Raw genomic sequence first — 20,923 nt, forward strand, 5'->3', positions numbered from 1 at the left:
AAGACAGTGGAAACCTCTTGTCCCTTCACACAAGTTTTGCCCGTATCGTCAACCTTTTGGATTCAGGTGGCAGGAATCCTTCAAGTTAAGATTGCTTCCCACAGGTCTCCCCAACGCTATCAAGGAAAGTTTGCTGAACTAAGTCTGGATTAATGCCAACAAAAAGTTGGGATTGCTTCGATTCTCTAATCAAGAGACAGGTTAGCCAAAAGAATTAAGAAACAGAAGCCAAAATATATGTAAAGTGGATCATCTTAAGAATGTCTGCTCTTCATTTTTATCAGTGCATTAAAAAAAAAAACTTAGATAACTTGATGGGAGAGTTGGGTTAAATTTTATTTTCTATGCACATAGGTGTTTTGCCCATGTGTATGTGTGTACCAAGTGTGTGTGATCTTTGGGGCCCCAGTAACAAATGGTTGTGAGCTGCCATGTGGATGCTGGGGATCGCACAAAGAACACCAACTCACTGTTAGGTAACTTAAACTCAGACTTTATTAAAGTTTAGCCCGTGTACAGTTTATTTCGGTACTATAGGTTTTATTAGTTTCTAGTTTCTCAACATTTTATATTCACTGTCATCCTTATAGCTTACAGAAATGAAATTAGAAACACAAGCTTTTGCACTTAGCAAACAAGAGAAAGGTGGCTCTCCCTTCTGTTTTTCTTTTACTGTTTGGATGTTCAGAATAAGGTCAACGATTTTATAATTGGGAAGGACTGGTTTGGTTACATTATACTACAGAAGCGTTTAAAAATTCTATTGTGAATTTCAGCTTACTTTAAAACTGAGATTTCATGATGTAAAAGCTTCTTTTGGAAATAAGCTTTTACATGTTTACTGTCTCTAGTTTCATGTATCAATCCAGAAAAAAAAAAAAAGCTGTAAGTCTAGTTCAAGAACTGAATTAATGTTGGGTTCCATGGAGAATAACTGTGGTTTCCATAGAAGAGAAACCATGAAGTGATTCTGATACAGGTGAAAACATTAGAGAGCTTGAGGGCCCTGGGTACATTGGAGTCTCCACTGAGATGTTGCCTGCAGAGGTGCAGACACTGCAGACTGATGGAGATCTTGAAGTGCTTAAATAGCTTCCACATAGTTGGCAGGGAGCATGCCGGTCCTGCCGGTCCTCTGCACAGTGCCATACATCCAGCCTTCATCAATCGCCTGAGCATTCACTATAGCATCTCCATCTTTAAAGGACACTTCGTCCGCATCGGCAGCCATATAGTCGTATATGGCACGGAAGATTTTCTATTCATGGGGATGAGGAAAAAGGAAAGTACCATATATTGTAAGAGTGCATGACTTTTTCCATAAAAAACAATGTGCAGCTACCACCAAAACAACTACTACAAAGACACCTATAAAATATCCGCAAGTCATTTACTGGTGGGTTTAATAACTGGAATATATAAAGGCCTCCGACTCAACCAAAGTATTTAGGATGCTAAGGCTATCAATAGACTTTCCCAAAGGAGTTCTCTATGTGAACAGTCAAGTGGAACTGGAAAAGATATTTCACTCTCAAGTGAAATTAATTCATTAATAAATGAATTCTGAATTGAATGACACATCAACCAGGCCTGATATCAACAGAATACTTTAAACTAATACTAAAGAATATACATTCTCCTCAGCAGCCCATAGATGTTTCTCTAAAATAGACTGCATATTGAGACAAAAACCAAATGTTAACCAAATTCAGAACAATTGAAACAAAATCATTTTTTTCTGACCACAATGTAATGGATCTTAAAATCAACAGAAAACCTAGTAATTATACCAATTCAATGTAGATTAATAAACATTAGTGAATGATAGGGTCAAAGAAAAGGAAAATCTTGAAATTAAAATGACAACAAAACTTGTGGGGCACATTAAAATCAGTTGTAAGAACAAAGGTGTGTGGGGAGGCCCTGGGAGTAGTTAGGGATGGGGAAAGTATATGATCAAAGTATATTGCAAGAAAAATATTTTTAAGTAAAACCAGAGCATAAGTAAATGATTTTATGATACTCAAGCAACAATAAGCCAAACAAAAATGAAAGCAATAATTAATAGGAGAGAAGCACAGAAAAAGAATGAATGTAAGAGATGATTCTTGAGATAAAACCAACAGATTTTTGGCCCAACTTGCCAAGACAAAAATGACTCAAATGAACAGTATCAGAGATAAACAAGGGAAATAGAACAGACACCAAAGAAATTGTGCTTTATAAGGGAATGTATTTTAAAAATCTATTCTCCATTAAAGTTAGAAGATCTAAAAGAACACCAAAGTTAGATGAAAAGGAGAAAACACAATCTTGAACAGACCCATAACAAATGAGATTGAAACCATCATAAAAAGCCTTTCAACTAATAAAGGACAGGACCAGATATTTAATAGCAAAGAATTCTACCAAATTTTCAGAGATCTATAGACAATCTTTAAACTAGCTATATTAGAAACAAGGCACTTCCAAACTTCTTCTATGCAGACAGTATCACTCTTAATACCCAAACTAGGTAAAGATGAAACAACATAAATTACAGGCCAATAGAGTATGGAGGCAGAAATCTTTAATACAATACCTACAAATCAAGTACAGGCACACATCAAAAAGATGACCATGATCAAGTTGACTTTATCCCAGAGATGCAAGGATGATATGTAAGTCAGTAAGTGTAATGAATAGACTTTCAGATAAAATTATATGCATATCTTAATGAATATAGAAAAATTTTGATAGAATCCAATATCTTCATTATACAAGTCTTAGTGTGTGTGTCTGGAGGGAATATATGCCTCAATACAACAAAGGCAGTGTTTGGCAAAACCACAGCCTTGAAACGCTAGCTATAGCTATAAGATAAGGAATTCAAGTTGGAAAAGGAGTCAAATCATATTTATTTGCAGCTATTACACACAGATCCCAAAACTTCCAGAAAACTTCTAGAAATAATCAACACTTTCAGTAAAGTACCAGGACACAATTGACTCAGAAAACTCAGTAGCCAACAATAGCAAGTATGTTGAGAAAGATCATACAAGCATTCCTATTCACAATAATCTCAAGAGAAATATCTTGGAATAAACTTAAGCAAGGAAGGAAAAAGCCTTGACTAGGAAAACTGAAGTCACTGAAGAAGACTGAGAAAGACACTACAAAACGGAAAGACTTCCCATGGTCATGGAGTGTAGGGTTAGTACTGTGAAAATGATTGGCCTACCAAATGCTGCTTACAGCTTCAATGCAGTCCCAACCACAATCACTAGAAATTTCACGTGGAGCCACAAAGGACCCTGGGTAGCCAAAGCAACTCAAAAGAACAGGTTGGAGGAATTGCCATTAGATTTCAAGATCTATTACAGAGCTGTAATGATAAAACCAGTATTGTTCTGGAACAAGGACAAACACGCAGCTCAGTGAAACAAAATAGTAAACAAGTCCACATAACTTCAGCCATCTGGTATTTGACCAAAGTACCAAAAAACAGGCATTGAAGAAAACAGTATCTTCAATAAATGGTGCTGGGAACACTGTCCACACGTAAAAGAGCGAAATTAGGCTTGTCTTACTTAGCACAAAAATAAACTCCAAATGGATCAAAGACCTTAATATAAAATCTGAAATATTGAAACTGCTAGAAGAAAAGTAGGCAGTACTCTTCAAGATGTAGACATAGGAAAAGACTCTTCTGAGTAAGATCAATTTGCCTAGCAATAAAGGCCAACAATTGACAAGTGGGACCTCAGAAAACTAAGAAAAAATTCAGTGCAGAAAATGAAATATCCAAGTGTAGAGGAATCTTAGCCAGCTATACTTATGAGAGAAGGTTGATATCCAAAATACATAAAGAACTCAAAAACCAAACACACCGGTTAAAACCAACAATAGAATTTTAAAAATGGTGCTGTGGCTCTGAACAGAAACATCTCAGGAGAAATAAAAATGGCTAGGAACTATCTCAAAGTATTGAACATCCTTAGCAATTAGGAAAATGTAAATTAAAACATCTTAGAGACTTCATTGTACACCAATCACAATGGCTAAGATCAAGAAGACAATTGGCAAATGCTGGTGAGGGTGTGGGAAAAGAAGAACCCTCATTGTTCGTGGTACCATAAATGGATGCAGCCACTCTTGAAATCCGCGTGGGGAATCTAAAGAGATATGAAGTAGAGCTCCCGTGCGAGCCACTTAGTCCACGGGTTGGCATGTGCCCAAAGCATTGATGACCCTCCTCTCCAGACACTTGCTCAGCCATAGTTACTGCTGCTTTACTCAACAGTAGCTAGGACCTGCAAAGACTTAATGCCATTCAGCTGATGAAAGGATAAGGAGAATGTACCTACACACAATAGAACACTGTTCAGCTCAAAAAGAAAACCTGCAGGGAAATGGTTGGACTACATATTATCCTAGATCCTAGCTCCAAGTTGTGTGTGTGTGAATGAATGAATGTGTAAGCTGGAGTAACTGTAGATACCAGGGAAGTGAAGAGGAACATGGATTGGAGGTGGAGATAACAGCCGGGCACAGGTACTGTGAATGGGGAAATCAAGGGGAGGGCTTTAGCTGAGGAAAGAAGAGGAGGGATAAAAAGGACCGAGAATGTTTGAAAGAAAACATGGGGAATCATTTTATGTTTACCTAAAATTACATATATAAATATATATACTATAAAAATTAAATATATTTCTTTATTGATGACTTCACTGAAATAGCAATGCTACCCCCAAGGAAAAAATCCTCCAGTATTAGGAATGAAAGACCTCCTTTGGAGTTGTCAGTAGAGGGGGCCAAGAGATCCCCAAAACCATATAGGCTATTCCTGTTGCCTTTGTTGCTTCCTAGTAGGGCTGAGTTTCTGTTGCTGAAGACACATCCACTTCAGATACAGGGCATAGGGAAATCCAGCTGGATCTGACCTCAGAGTCCCTTTCTAGCTCTCATAACATCTGAAAGTGCTATTCAAGCTGCCAAGGGAGGAAAAGCAACAATCCGACCCAGCTGCGATGCTTATGAAATCACAACAATGACCAGCACAGCAAGATACCCCTAAAAGGCAGTAACAGCACTTTTATCTCAGCCACACCCAACAGCTATCTAACTGAACTTAAGGCCAGCTCAATGGAGAGTAGTTGTACCTAGCCATCTACCCAATGGAAGCTAGAGGAAGACCCAGTACTGACCCTTCCCTAATCCAGGGAATCTCTAACTGCATTCTAAACATTTACCTTCATACCTGAAGATGAGTATAGCTCTTATCCCCCTTCAAAGAAGCGACAGGACCAGGACTACTACAGACAAGATGGTGCCTAATATATAGGACAGGGAAGCTATACCCATGAAATCTCAGCATATGACTACCTGAACAAGACTGAACAATGACAGCATAAGGCTATACCCCTAGATGAAGAGCTGTAGGTAACTGATGAGAGAAGAATTAGCCTGGAATGAGCCCTTTAATTGGCTATCTAATACCAAATAGCCACATACATGTGTGTGTATGCATATGCATATACACACGTACATATGTACATACATACATACGGACCTGGCAGGGCATATTTATATACTGATCTGCATTTATACATACTATAATCTGAATTAAAAACAAACCACACAAGTCTAGTAATTTGCGCCCATTACTCTTTACTTACTCCGGCAGTAGATGGGTGTGATGGGATGGAAGACAGTGTTGTCTGCTGGGTGGCAACCGAGGATGATCGCTGCTGTGGGAGCTCGGTGGTTTTCACGTGTTTGTAAGCTGCAAGGAAGAAAAAGAAGGTCGTAAAGGCATGTGGTAGACAGCTCGTCTGTGCTTACCAGCCAAGCAGTGTCTTTTTCTCAGTGACTCCTGTGGAGAGATGAGCTAGTAAAATTATGAAGGTCATTAAACATGCAACTCCATAATTCTAGTTTTTTTTCCTCAGGGAAGTAGTAACTTTTAAATTTTAAACATTGCTTAGAACAATCAATGAACTGACCTTCTGACTGTTAGTATCATTCATTTTTTAACTTTATTACAGATGGTTGTGAGCCACCATGTGGTTGCTGGGATTTGAACTCAGGACCTCTGGAAGAGCAGTCAGTGCTCTTAACCGCTGAGCCATCTCTCCAGCCCAGTACCATTCATTTTTAATGAGCCGACCTTCTGACTGTTAGTACCATTCGTTTCATGGTTTTTGTTGTTGTGCTTGTTTGAAACAAAGTCTCCACGTAGCATAGGCTAGCCTCAGGTTTGAGAGCCTCCCGAATGGTAGATTACAGGTGTGCGTGACCATGCCCATCTGGGAAAGTCTCCTTATACCTGTCGAGGTTGCAGAGAAGAAGGCACCTCCGTCACTGTATGTGGAAAGGCGCTGGTCGGCGGCCTCCGAGTGCTCAGACTTCTCCTCGCCCCCACTGATGCTCAGTGCACTGGCAGATCTGGACTGGTCCCGGCTCCGGCGCTGAGCTTGGACTGGGAGACACATGGCAAAGATAAGATTTCTGTGGGAGTGATTCCTCCATTGCGGTTTCGTTTTGTTTCGTTTTATCAAGCATCGTTCTAAGTAGCTCCCTATGGCTGACGTACAGTTCCTCTAGTGTACGGTTGTTGTTCTTGTGGGAGAGAATTTAAATGGCTAAAGGTGGCCTGAGTGGCTCGAAGAGGTATCACATTCAAGTTATCTGTCTTTAACTCTGGGCCTTCTGCCACCACACCCCTTTCCTGGCTCACTTCAGTGAGCAGAGAGAGCAGTCATATTCACACTTCATTTTTTGGTTTCTCCAGAAAGGCCTCCCTCATTTCCAGATGGATGAAGGTTCCTTTCCTATGTTCCATGGTCTTATGGGCACAACCTTAAATTGTGTACATGTCAGGGTAGAACCAGAAGTTACTGCTGGTCTCTAGCCATAGACTACAGTGTAAGTGTTTACAGACCAGCACAGCTTTCTTTATAAGGAACAGCACGGCATGAAACTTTGCTGTTTTAAAAAAAGAAGTCTCACCATATATCCCTGGCTGGCATGGAACTCAATGTGTAGAACAAGCTGGAGTCAAAGAGATCTGTTTGCCTCTGCCTCCTGAATACTGGGATTGAAGGAGTATACAATAACGTCTGGCCCATCGGTTTATTTTCTACATGAGCAGACAGTATGAATATTCCCTAACACAAATAGTTCATAACGTTCCGGATGAACATGTATGTTCTCTTTGCCCGTGCATTTTTTTTTTCTCTAACAAAGACTAACGTTTTCGTTAGAAGAAGAATATAGAGACTCCTCTGAAGGAGTCATGAAATAAAAGTTTGTCAAAATCTTTCCTCAAGCCAATCAATGCTCAGTTTGGCCCACTAGTCAATGAGCCAGCTCAGAAGATGCAGGACCCTGGAGGGAAGGGACATTGGCTCTAGTCAACTAGACAGCCGTGGGCGTGCGTACCATTGACCATGTGCAAACTTCGGGACTGGATGTTATCTTCTGCCGGGTCATAGTCAAAAACTGAACCAGGGTTAGTCCGCCAGACACGCAGGCCTGAAAGGAAAGGCAGTGTTCATAACAAATGTTCTAGCATTTATCTGCATCTTGAGAACAAGAGTGTCGGCAATCACAGGAGGGCTGGGCTACTCCTACTCAGCTTAGGTTCTGGTCTTCTCAGAACCAAGATGACAGGAGATACTTCTCAGAGCTCAACTCGGCCAACTGGCTAATGGGGCCTTTGTTCTCAGATTTGGGTCCTTTGTCTTCCATTTGGTATTCGGTCACCTTGTTCCCAGTTACCTGTAATGGTATCTTGATCCTGGTCATTCCGCTTCTGTTCTATTTCCACCACTTTTCTCTGAATACCTCGGTAGTTAATGTCACTGAAGTCCTGTGTGTTTTTCTTTACTCGTTCAGTGATAGGGTCTGTCACCACCGGTGTGAAACAGCCTTTGTGTTTCTCAAAGTCTTCATGATATTTCACCTGAAATACGAGTTCACTTCATGAAAATATGGTAGCGTGACCATCACTGTTTGAATATATTTCAGCAGGCTGGCCAGCCAATCATAAAGAGTTCTGTGGCTGGAGAAAGGGCTCAACGGTTAAGAGCAGCACACTTTCTCACAGAGGATCTGCGTTGAGTTCCCAGTTCACATGAGGTAGTTCATGAACACATGTAACTCCAGTTCCAGGAAGTTTGATACCATTCTTCTGGCCACTCATATACACATTGCATTGCACACACACCATACACATGTACACAGACACATAGGTACACCAATAAAATACATATTTAGGCAAGAGTTCTCGACTTACTGTTGAGATGTGCCGTTGGGTTTCCCTAACCCGCCTCATCTCTGGTGTATCTAGCACATAGGCAGCTTTACCTTGTATTTGTTTCCGGAAGCTATCAGAGTAAAGAACCTATGGAGGAGAGACATGCATGAGTGCATGGCATAGCCTTGTTCTAATTCTTAAGCTCAAAGAATTTCTTTTTCTTTCTTTCTTTCTTTTTTTTTTCCCGGAGCTGGGGATCGAACCCAGGGCCTTGCGCTTGCCAGGCAAGCGCTCTACCACTGAGCTAAATCCCCAACCCCAAGCTCAAAGACTTTAACAGATTCAAATGAAAGAAGCTGGTGAGGTTAATTTAAGTCAAAAGACAGTAGCCAGGTCTTTGGACCAAGTGTTCCAGACCAGCTCAAGGAGCTGGCTAGACTTGCATCAGAAGACACAAGACTTGTTTTGACTTTGCAAATGAAAATGCTTCATTGTCAAAGACAAAGGGCACGGTGTAAGTCTGAAAGAGAGGAAGAAAGTGCCCTCTTGAATTTACTAGGAATTGCAATACAGCACCAGAATGCTTGATGTCATTTTTACACTAGATCTGATACTGACCATTTTTCTTAGATAATGCCCAGATTACATAAACCAATATACTAAAATCAAAAAATCAGGGTCTTCCAGACACAAGAATATCAAAGTGAAGACAAATTTCAGAGTATTACCCTTTTCATAAAGTACCTTAGAAATAACAACAGAAGGTAGAAGATGTTAGGGGTCAATTTGTTATAGCTGGTTATGAAAAACCCTCTTAGAGTCAAATGTAAGAGAAATAAGACTATAGGTGATTATTATATGTTTAGTACAATTTGAAATGGAAAAAGCAGAGCTGTGTTAATTTTAGTGTACATTTTCAGTGAAAGAAGTGCACATTTTTATGATGTTAAAAAAAAGTCTTCCAAGATGTTACGTTATCCAGTGTTTTTAAATTTTAGTGTGTTTTTCAGTTGAGTGAGAAAGGCATGTTTTCATGATGTTAAAATGTTAATTCCAAGGTCTTCCACTGTTCTATTTAATTGGGAAATACCGAGCTAATATTTTCTTGGTTGCGTTTGGCTCTCTCCATGTCTGGAGTGACAGGTGTTGGTGTTGCTTTTCTCATGTTCTCTTTGTACAATACCTAGGAGAGCCAAGAGAGTATCCCAACATCAGAAAGCAGAGGAAGAAAACAGTTCTGAGAAGTCATCATCCAGCTATCATTATGGCCCAATTAGGTCACACAGTATAAGAAACACTTCAGGAGGAGAAAGCCATGAAATTGTTACAGTAGAAAGCAAGAGATAAGACTTGAACTCAGTGCGAACTAGCAAGGGTGGGTGGTTGTTTTTAAGTGGCCAAGGAAGAGTTTGAAAAGGTATCAAGTCTTGGAAATGCTGTGAGAAGAATTAGTGGTGTAGCCATGATGATCAGGCTTGTTAGAATTTTAATGGTTTATTTTTGCTCTCAAATACCGAGCTAAAGTTTTCTTGATTGCGTTTGACTCTTTCCATCTCAGGAGTGAAGGGTGTGGGGGTTGCTTTCCCCAGGTTCTCTTTGTATAGCACCTGTTAGAAACAAAGGTGGACCTACAAGTCACTCACGAGGAGGCAATATTCACTATTAAATACAAATACAGTTGCAGGAGGGAGAGGAAAGTATTAGGTGTAACCTATGACTACGAGTGAGAACAGCTCTCAAGAAAAAAAGCCAAATTAGTTAATGGCAATGATGAATGTTGTGTGGTGGTTAGAGGAGCTGAAAGCACAACTGGCATTTTATTTGGTTTTAACCTAGGGATGGGGGTTAAGAGCAGGCCACACTGCAAGAGTTACTTTGTAAAATCAGAAGCACTTTCATTTCTCAAGACAATACCGAGCTAATGTTTTCTTGATTGCGTTTGACTCTCTGCATCTCTGGAGTGACAGGGGTTGGGGTGGCTTTACCCACATTTTCTTTGTACAAAACCTAAATGAGTCAGTGGATCCGAAAATCCAAAAGGAGACACAACAACAACAAAAAAGAGTTACAATTACCAAAAGAAGAAATGGAATAGTACATTAACTTTTGATGAGGCTCTGGGTACCAAGTCATTTAGGTGCTAAGGTTAGACAGCAATCTATGTTTTCAAAGGAGAAGCTGACTGCAGTTAGAGTAAGGCACACACTTCTATAGTACAACCTTGCCCTGTGAGGGCTGTGATGTTACAGAAAGGAGGAAGCCCTACCATCATTTTACCACTAGTATGTGACTCTCAGTCCCATGACACATCACCTAATTGGGAGTTACCATGTCGGTTTGTTGGTGTTTTGAAGTTGCCCCAATACAACAACACTCTAACTGGTACTTTTGCAACACAGGCACTCATAGGGAGTAAAATTGTAGACCCCCAGGCAAGTGTTTCTCTTACTCCTCTACCTTTGTGTTCTGCTTATTTTATTCACCAAATATTTCACACTTATCAGCCATGAGAGATGTTTTCAGCAATTACATTACCAGCATGTAAAAGCAATAGATCTGGGTCATGATAAACCCTCAACCTCAAACGTCTTCCTCAGTGTCCTTCTAGGTGATCTGGGAGATTTGGGAAATGTCACTAAGGAGGGATTCTCCCCCAGCAGGTCTCTAAGTCCTTGAATAGCTGGTCAGTATCAGCTGAGAATGTACTAGAAATGTCCGTTCTCTGCTCTACACTGCAGCTACTGACAAAATAGGGAACAAGGGCCAGACCCAGACACCTGCTTTAGCCAGCATTCAGATGACTGTGAGGAACAGGAGAAACTTTGAGGCAGTGTAAATGCTGAGCAGTTACTGAGAGCTAAAGTCCCCAGAGACTCTATCCCCAGCCACTGACAGATTAATACCAGAGAGCACACGCTTGAAAGAAATACACTGTTACAGTTAGCACCGACTTTCATCGTAGAGACGACAAAACCAAAATTAAGACCACTAAGACAAAAAGTCTTGACACTTTCCTTTTTCAGTAACTTATGCAGTTGGGAAAACACCATATCAAGTTGACATCATTATCTACGGCTTAGGCTCAGGAGCTATTTTCCCAAGATCTCTTTGCCCACGTCTGTCATAGCAAGACTGGGGGTCTGGTTCCATATAAGAACATGCCTTAGCCCGTGCAAAGCCCTGCAGACTGATCATATGTACTACAAAAGTCAAATCTGGTGGGGGCGAGTCAGAGTCATCAAAGATTTCAACATCCAAGAAAGCCCCCCCCCCATTATATCTCTGATTTCACCCATCAAGGTCCCCAATGCCCCGATTTCTCAAGCATGCAAAGAGACCTTGGGTACAGCAGAGAGGAAGTTGGGTACAGGAGAGATGAGCAGAAGAATATTTTGTAGTAAAATCTGTTACCTCGATATTAGATTTTTAAAGGCAATAAGGCAATTCTGTTATGAAGTTAAGGCTAGGTAGGAACAAAGGATAAATGTAGCCAAGAAATGGACAAGATGTAAGACGCCTTTTAAAATAGGATTAATAGGAATTATTTTAAGTCATTGAGGTAGTTTTAAAATCACGAAAGAAGTCATTTTTTTTCCCCTTGTCAGAGTACCGAGCTAATATTTTCTTGATTGTGTTTGACTCTCTCCATCTCTGGAGTGACAGGTAAAGGGGTTCCCTTGCCCATGTTTTCTTTGTATAGCACCTGTATGGTAAAAAAAGTATCAGAGAAACAATGGTAAGTGACATTTCATTTGCTGTGAAAATTTAAGGGTAAGGTCAACTTCTTTGGCATAAAAATATTACAGGAGCCAGGAGTTATATGCTGATAAGATACCATGTTCTATTTAAGGAGGCTGTTACTGGGCGGGGAAGCTGTGAGCTACAGAAGCAAGGACCTAAACTGCTAGCTAGGAAAGGCTATTAGAGTCATCCACGCTGTCTGGGTTACCCCCCTCCTTTTTGTGAGCATGGTACCTCCTAGGCAATGCATAGATTTGAGATGGTTAGAACTTGGTTTTGTTATCTACAAACTAGAATAGTTACTCCTTTTTTAAAAACAATGTTTAAAAGCATCAGGTGAAATAAAAAAAATCAAAACATAAAACGAGAAAGGATATCCTTTAACAAAGAGATGTTAGAAGCAAAGGAAGGGAAGAGGGTTTAATAACGAGGTTCTGCAGTTAAATGGCGTCTGACCCCCCTCCTTTCCTTTCGAAATACCGAGCTAAGGTTTTCTTGATTGAGTTTTACTCTCTGCATCTCTGGAGTGATGGGGATGGGAATTCCTGTCCCCAGGTTTTCTTTGTATAGCACCTGTATGATAAGAAAAGCATGCAGAACAGAAAGCTGTCAGTCACCCTTCCTCTCCTGGGAGCAGTTGGCTGTGGGAGGGGACGGAGGAAGAGGAGTTAGAGACGGGGAGATGCCAAAAGCTTCGACCTGGAAGACAGAAGGATTGCAGGAAGGCCATGGACATGCTCAGTACAAAAAAGACAAGCTTTTATGAAGGAGCAAATAGTTCTTTTTTTGACATAAAAGTTGAGACAGCATACCAGAGTTATTTAGGAACTACAGACTGAGTCTGAGCTTTGTAAGAACTTTGGTCTTTGTTAGGTATACAGAAGTCATCAAATCTAAAAGTCTACATTTACCACACAGTCTTGTCTATCGTACCTAGAAAGCCTGTACACCACTGGACAATGTTGTCTGTCTAGTATAACTTGTGTAAATGACACAAATCATACTCTAACAAAGAAAAAGTTGTCCAGGGCCATTAGAATAGTTTCAAATAGCTATACAAGAATATACACTAATATAGAAATGACTAAAATATAATTTTAAACAGCGATACCTCTCCCCAAAAAATAGGAATGATGAGCTCATAGAAAAGCACAGTAAACACCCCAAAAGACGTGTCAACATACAATGAAAACTCACGGAGATTGGGACATTGTTAGTGAGTAGAAATTAGGGACAAAATACAAAGTGGACTCGAAAGGAGTTACTGCTCGACTGTGTGAGAGAGCTAACGGTTAGGAAGTTCTCAACCAAGATGAAGGGCCTTTCAGGTCAACGCTCCTCCCCAACAGTGGATCTGACAACCTTTTCAGAAGATACGTGAATTTCCATTTCAAGCCTAGAAGTTCCTCGTATGGAAGGATACCAAGTTATTTATTATGATAGTTTTTTTTAAAGGAATATCAGTCGATAAAACAATAATGTAACGCTCGTTCTGATTTAATTAGCATGTTTAAAAAGCAAACCTGCCTGTGGTCCTAGGACGAGGACTAGGGAGGCCGAGGCAGGAGAGTGGTACATTTAAAACCACCCCGGACTACACAGTCTGAGCCTGTCTTTAAAACAAAGTGGAAAGCATAGGTTTCTCGTCATAAAATGGCTCGTTTAGAGCAACTATCAAAGCTTTTGGTTCCAATACCAAGTGTTTTCCTTCACTATCCATGCTGGTGGGACCTGTGATAAAGTCACCCACCATGATCCAAGCCGGTGAGCCGTTCCCACACAGCCTTTGGTCAGTGTCTTGTTGTTGCACTAGCCCAGAAACATCAGACTGAAAGATTTCCAAGTAAATACGAGCTCCGGGTTTTGGGTCCTTTGGAAGTTATTTAATTTCAAAAGGACCAAGGCTAACAAAGTTGAAAAGGAAAGGAACCAATTCAAAGTATTAAGGGAGGGGCCCAAGCAGTAGAGTCCTTGCCTAACCCATGCAAGGCCTTGAGTCCAATTCACAACACCACATACAGACATAAAGTTAGTACAGATATGCCTACACGTCTAACATGAAGAAGGTTTAGGGGGTACTTCAGAAAATACAAAGCATTGAGATTAAATGGTGAGTAAAATATCCAAGGCAGAAGGATTCAGTTGGTGAGGTTGTTTGTGTGTGTGTGTGTGTTTTTCCCAAGTATTTGTTAAATTATTATAAAGGGACAAATGGTGAGAATTTTGTTTTATCGGAATTCTTTTTAATATGGGGTTAAAGGAACTCTCTCGCAAATACCGAGCTAAAGTTCTCTTGATTGCGCTTGACTCTCTCCATCTCTGGAGTGACAGGTAAGGGGGTCCCCTTGCTCAGGTTCTCTTTGTACAATATCTGCGTGCACAGAACCAACAGTCAATATTAGCATGGGTCCATCTTTCCATCTTAATCCATCTCAGATTTCATCCTAAATCACCACGAGTTCCTGTTCTTTACAGAAGCAAAGTAAAACTAAGAAACAGACCAACTGTGACTGCCTTTGTACAGGTTGTCCCTTACACTACAGTGGTGACATCAAACACACATACCTTCTCAAATATAGAGGATTGGGCTTTATCAGGAAGCATGTAAGCTAACAGAAATTACTATCTATAATGAGTTAGAGACAACACTGAAACAAAAAACAGAACAAAACAAAACAAAACAAAAAAACAAAAAAAGAGGACTTGGGGAGATTAAATAAATCCTTGTAAACATTAAAACTACATAAATATCAACTTCAGTGATCTTTAATACATTCCAAGGGAAAGCTCACCTGTATTGTTTCATATACAAACAAAACTCCCTGATGTAAGTAAATATTTCTGAGCTACTATGAATTGGTCTGTTTTCAAACGAAGATGTTTAAGAATCATGACTGCTTAGGAAAAGCTACAAATATTTAAAAAATATCACGCCACAGTAAAATTCAATTCTGATTAGTACTGACCTTTGGGGAAGGATGTTAGATTTAACTTTTGACCTTTACTATACTAGTTAGACTGGGGGAAGGAAACCGAGGATTATAGTTTTTAATGGGAGTGATTTAAAGAAAACAGTTAAAATTTCACACCATTATTAAAACTTTCATTAGATTTGGGTTGAAGTCTGAAGTAAAACTGGCATCATTCCTCATTATATGAACTTAGTAATTTTACATTTGTTTGTTAAGGACATTAATGTGACCGTTATTTTAATAAGAATTGGGGTCAGGATTTTTTGCCCCTAAGAAATACCGAGCTAAAGTTCTCTTGATTGCGCTTGACTCTCTCCATCTCTGGAGTGACAGGTAAGGGGGTCCCCTTGCTCAGGTTCTCTTTGTACAATATCTGCGTGCACAGAACCAACAGTCAATATTAGCATGGGTCCATCTTTCCATCTTAATCCATCTCAGATTTCATCCTAAATCACCACGAGTTCCTGTTCTTACAAAGAAGCAAAGTAAAACTAAGAAACAGACCAACTGTGACTGCCTTTGTACATTAAGTTGTCCCTACACTACAGTGGTGACATCAATGCACACACATACCTTCTCAAATATAGAGGATTGGGCTTTATCAGGAAGCATGTAAGCTAACAGAAGTTACTATCTATAATGAGTTAGAGACAACACTGAAACAAAAAACAGAACAAAACAAAACAAAAAACAAAAAAAGAGGACTTGGGGAGATTAAATAAATCCTTGTAAACATTAAAACTACATAAATATCAACTTCAGTGAATACATTCCAAGGGAAAGCTCACCTGTAATGTTTCATATACAAACAAAACTCCCTGACGTAAGTAAATATTTCTGAGCTACTATGAATTGGTCTGTTTTCAGACGAAGATGTTTAAGAATCATGACTGCTTAGGAAAAGCTACAAATATTAAAAAAAAAATCACACCACAGTAAAATTCAATTCTGATTAGTACTGACCTTTGGGGAAGGATGTTATATTTAACTTTTGACCTTTACCATACTAGTTAGACTGGGGGAAGGAAACCGAGGATTATAGTTTTTAATGGGAGTGATTTAAAGAAAACAGTTAAAATTTCACACCATTATTAAAACTTTCATTAGATTTGGGTTGAAGTCTGAAGAAAAACTGGCATCATTCCTCATTATATGAACTTAGTAATTTTACATTTGTTTGTTAAGGACATTAATGTGACCGTTATTTTAATAAGAATTGGGGTCGGGATTTTTTGCCCCTAAGAAATACCGAGCTAAAGTTCTCTTGATTGCGTTTCACTCTCTCCATCTCTGGAGTGATAGCTGTAGGGGTTCCTTTTCCCAAACTTTCTTTGTACAAAACCTGCGAGATACAAGAAAGTATCCAGAAAACATTCACAACAAGCAGAGACAGAGGAAGGGAGTGGGGTGGGTGGGCGAGGAGGGGGCGTTGAGAGAGCAGTATTTAGTCAGGATAAGGCTTTGAAAGTCACAACGTCAGCTTTACACCGCCATGTCTGGGAAAGGTAGAGTAGGAAGCACTGGGATCTAGGGTTCAAGCACCCCAAGGAAGCTTGTTAATGCCGCTAACCGTGTTTCAGGTCTAGCTCACAGCAGTCAGTTGCTGGAACTGTTAGAGAGCAATGGGAAAAGTAGCTATTCTGGACCAGGTCAGGTGGTTTTCATCAGAGGACGATACATAAAACACACAGAGCTGTTAAGCTGTTACTTTGAACGGTAGGTTATTCTGGTAGTTTTTGTTTTTTTTTTTAAAACGGGAAAGAATTTATTTCATGTATCTGTAAATACCGAGCTAAAGTTCTCTTGATTGCGTTTGACTCTCTCAATCTCTGGGGTGACGGTGGTTGGGATGCCTGTCCCCAGGTTTTCTTTGTACATAACCTGCAGAATAATTAGAAGATCCAGAGAGCGGAGTCACCACAAATACTTCAGATTATAGCTCTGGGAGGCAGCTGTGGTGAGCATCCGTGACAGCAAGCTGCCATTGGAAAACGAACTCAGGGACGGAGGGAAGGAGTCCATAAATATTTGTAGCCATCTAGAAAACTGGAAACTAAAATTGGCATTTCCCACAGCCAATACTTAGTATAGTCTTAAAATGCATTACATTATGATAATAAATTTCATAAACAGTGAGAAAACCTTTTGACTAGCACCTGCAAAGCCTTGGGTTCAGTTTCCAGTAACCACCCCCTCCAAAACAAAAATGAAACCAAAGCAATCCCAAGGTAACGGTTTCATGGCACCCAGGCTTAACGTCTGGAGCCCAAGTGTGCCTACATAGTTGTACTCAAAGCACATGCTGTCTATTTTACAACTTTCTAACCACGTGATGCGAATCCTCACTTCTTCTGAGTCATTGAGAATTTTGTGTATTTCCTGATATAATCCTTAGCATTTTACCTTCTATTTCTATCACTATTTTTGGGACAAGCTCTTAGGCTACTTAGCTCTGACTTGTGTTAACCTCCCAGGATTCCTCCTCCCTCAGCTTCCTGAGTGCTGGGACCACAGGCACCCGTCACTCCCAGCTCTAAGGAAGCCTTAGGTCATCCCTAGTGGGACAATTGATATGAGCGGGCATACTCTGTATTTTGGGAAGGGCATGTTTCTCTGAAATGTTTAGCCATGATTACAGGATTGAGAAAGCCAGTGCTTGTTGGTTGGTCTATTTTCCCTGTGTCTATTTTTGTGTTTTATTTGCACTGTTGGGACTGATCTCGGTGGCCTAGTGCATGGTAGGCAAATGTTCCACCACTGAACTGTGTCCTCCGTCCCTGCCCTAAATCTATGTTTTCTTTTAGCGGTATCATCAACAGACTTTAAATTAAAGAGTAAGGAATGCCCACTTTTTTTTTTTTTTTTTTTTTTAATTTTGGGAGAGGTTTTTTCCTCCATTTTTTTTTTTTTTTTTTGGGGACCAACCCAGGGCCTTTTTAGGCAAGTGCTCTATCGCTGAGCTAAATTTTTCCTTCCATTTTATTAACTTGGGTATTTCTTATTTACTTCTCAATTGTTATTCCCTTTTCCGCTTTCCTGTCCATCACCCCCCTAACCCCTCCCCCCCCTTCTATATGGGTGCTCCCCTCCCCATCCACCCCCTCATTACCTCCCCCCAACAATCCCGTTCACTGGGGGTCCAACCTTGGCAGGACCAAGGGCTTCCTCTTCCACTGGTGCTCTTACTAGGCTATTTATTGCTACCTATGTGGTTGGAGCCCAAGGTCAGTCCATGTATAGTCTTTGGGTAGTGGCTTAGTCCCTGGAAGCTCTGGTTGCTTGGCATTGTTGTTCATATGGGGTCTCGAGCCCCTTCAAGCTCTTTCAGTCCTTTCTCTGATTCCTTCAACGGGGGTCCCGTTCTCAGGAATGCCCACTTTCTAAACCTCTTATCTCCTTGCTGCCTTAAGTTTCAGCCTAAGCCTGGCTTGGTGGTACACGCCATGAACACACATGGGGGCAGAGACAGGTGGAGCGCCTGAATCACACAAAATTATAGAAAGGCAAGGAGTTGCAACCCAAAGCAACACAGAACCCCTGGGCTTATTTTGCTTTTTTCTCAGGTTAGTGGACAGAGTTCAACAGGAAGTTGGCCACCGAGAAGTTAGAGTACAAGGAGTGATACGAGTGAGCTACGGCTATGACTGAAGTCTCCCGGCGACTTCTGCAACCCGAGGGGGACAAGGGAGAGTCACAGCATCCCCAGGCACGGGAGGGAGGCCTTCGGCAGAAGGAAGGGATGGGTGAAACTAGGGTACTGGCTGAGAGGTGGCAGAGCAAAGAAGGGGGCAGTACCGAGCTAATGTGCTTCTGGGTCTCCTTGACGCGCTTCACTTCGGGCAGGTCAGGGATGGGAGTTCCTTGTCCAATTGCTTCTTTATACTTGACCTGCATGGAAATGGGGACACCGGGGTGTTACTCCATGCTGAATTCTTCCCACCACATACGTACGGTTGATAAATGTCCTGTATTGCTCAGGGGGGTTGGAGATGGTGCATGTTTAGTACACATCCTACCATGGAGTCACACACAGCTCTCCTTCAATTTCGGGTGGTCTCGAGACAAGCTCTCACTTGTGTAGACCAGGCTGACCTCAGGCTCACAAGACACCCACCTGTCTCTGCCTCCTGAGTGGTGGGCTGAAGGTATGTGCTGCCACACACCAGCCTTTTTCTTAATTGAGTGCTTGGCATGCATGGCGGCTTCCTGTTTTGCTGTTCTGAGGTATGGCAGCAAACAAGCATGGGGTCCCGTCCCCGTCCCCCCCCCCACTTCAAGTTCCCAGATATAAAATTTATTCTGTTAACCAAGGTTAGCAAACCTTGGCATTTGGCATTTTTACTTCTTTTGTGCAATACTTGGCTGTTTCGCACGGAGGGAGCACCGTGATGCTCTCCGTTTTACCTGCCTGGCTAGCATTGCTCCTCACAAACATTGCAGTAGTAAAATCTGGCAGTGCAGACAGCTACTGAGGACAGGTAGCGTGCACTTCTGGATTCTACGGAATGAAGGGATGATTCGCGCCCCAGGTAGGATGAGATGGGAGCTATTTATATTCTCAGAAAGGATAATTTTTCTGGGCTTTCCACTTCACATTTTTGGGAGGCTTGGGAGGCGACTGGAATCAGAGAATGCAAAAGTAGGAAGAGGCCTCCTGTCCGCCAGCCTCTTCCTAGCAACAGTCCATTTGCCTAGGACAGACGTAGCCCCACACACGTCTGCGGAAAGGCTCATTCTCTGAGGCTGATAGAGTTTCTCATAAGCCTCTGTTTCCCGCCATGGACCTTCCTCTTTGTGAGAACCTGCACTAGCATGTAGCACGTGATGACAGCGACACGCAGACACTCGCTTTTAGCTTGGGCACTGTTTCCGGTGACAGGTTTTGAGTATGACTCAGAAGTCACAGATTTATCGGAGTCAGGTCGAGAATGGCAGGAGTGACGGACGTGTCCTTACCGAGCTAATGTGGTCCTGCGTTTGCTTCACCCTGAGCATCTCCGGAGTCTTTCCGATTGCTGTTCCCGGGGACACATCCTCTTTATATAAAACCTGGGCATTCAGAATCAGGACAGTGTTAACCACAAAGAGGGGAACCTGGGCAGTGCCTGGCCTCTGTGAAAACCAAGACACTACACGGTGTTTCCAGGCAAGGGCTGAAGGACAGCACCTGATGTCCTCCTGTCAGAACCAAAGCCTGAAACCACATAGGCCAGGCCGGCCAGTTTCCAGCTCTTGAGAGTTCTATTTAGAATATCACAGGATATTAACACAGGATGAGAAAAAAACACGATTAAAAACCACAGAACTCATTAAAGAAACGCACGGTCAGTCAGTTATTTTGGAGAAGGCTATTAAAAGAAAACCACATCACAAAGAAATCCACCTTCTTGGAACAAGACAATGTGTGTTACTGTCTGAGTTACTTTTTGAGATTAAAAATACAAAGAGAAGAGTTATTTGGTTAGAGTTAAGTTATTCCAAATATTCTCAGGAGTAATGATTTAGAAATGTGGGGGCTTTTATCAGAGACCCATTAGCATTAACTGGGCAAGTTAGAGGTTAATTGCCTGGGTCAGCATGGGCCCGTGTCCCTTCTTGAAGAGAACGGCATTATTAGGTTAGCATTAGAAGGAAAGGAAACAGTAAATGTACCGAGCTGAAATTCTTTTGGTTTTCTTTAACACGCAGTATTTCTGGCGTGTCTTGGACCACTGTAATTTTCCCCTTACTGTTTTTAAGGTCACACTGGTATTGAAGCTACGAAGAAAGAGTAAAGGTCCCATTAAGATTTCAACATTCTCTTACACGTTTTATAATTATTCTGTGTCGTGGCTGGGAGGTTAAACTTCCACATTAATGAAAGCCCACGCCACAGCAACCACAAAGCGGTGGCCAGAGTCAATTCTTTAATAAGTTTGGAGAGAAACCAGTTTTAGTGCTGGGGTATTGCTAGAGACTTTCTGGGATTGAA

At 41.2% G+C, this 20,923-nt stretch overlaps 1 protein-coding gene across 1 annotated transcript in view; it reads right to left on the bottom strand.

Annotated features, from left to right (window-relative positions):
• Nucleotides 1-472: 472 nt before the first annotated feature.
• The window catches only part of Neb (nebulin), a 188,264-nt gene continuing 167,813 nt past the window's right edge, over nt 473-20,923 (bottom strand). Inside the window, exons 145-159 of the mRNA XM_032903283.1 lie at nt 20,605-20,709; nt 19,909-20,001; nt 18,748-18,840; nt 16,741-16,833; nt 16,202-16,294; nt 11,850-11,942; nt 10,154-10,246; nt 9,754-9,846; nt 9,330-9,422; nt 8,279-8,386; nt 7,762-7,945; nt 7,423-7,515; nt 6,308-6,460; nt 5,658-5,764; nt 473-1,258 (exon numbers count right to left, since the gene is read on the bottom strand). Of these exons, the coding sequence (XP_032759174.1) occupies nt 1,085-1,258; nt 5,658-5,764; nt 6,308-6,460; nt 7,423-7,515; nt 7,762-7,945; nt 8,279-8,386; nt 9,330-9,422; nt 9,754-9,846; nt 10,154-10,246; nt 11,850-11,942; nt 16,202-16,294; nt 16,741-16,833; nt 18,748-18,840; nt 19,909-20,001; nt 20,605-20,709 (1,668 nt within the window). The 3' untranslated portion in view covers nt 473-1,084. The remainder of the gene's footprint in view (nt 1,259-5,657; nt 5,765-6,307; nt 6,461-7,422; nt 7,516-7,761; nt 7,946-8,278; nt 8,387-9,329; nt 9,423-9,753; nt 9,847-10,153; nt 10,247-11,849; nt 11,943-16,201; nt 16,295-16,740; nt 16,834-18,747; nt 18,841-19,908; nt 20,002-20,604; nt 20,710-20,923) is intronic.

Source organism: Rattus rattus, chromosome 5, assembly GCF_011064425.1.
Source record: "Rattus rattus isolate New Zealand chromosome 5, Rrattus_CSIRO_v1, whole genome shotgun sequence".
Classification (NCBI taxonomy): Eukaryota; Metazoa; Chordata; class Mammalia; order Rodentia; family Muridae; genus Rattus; species Rattus rattus.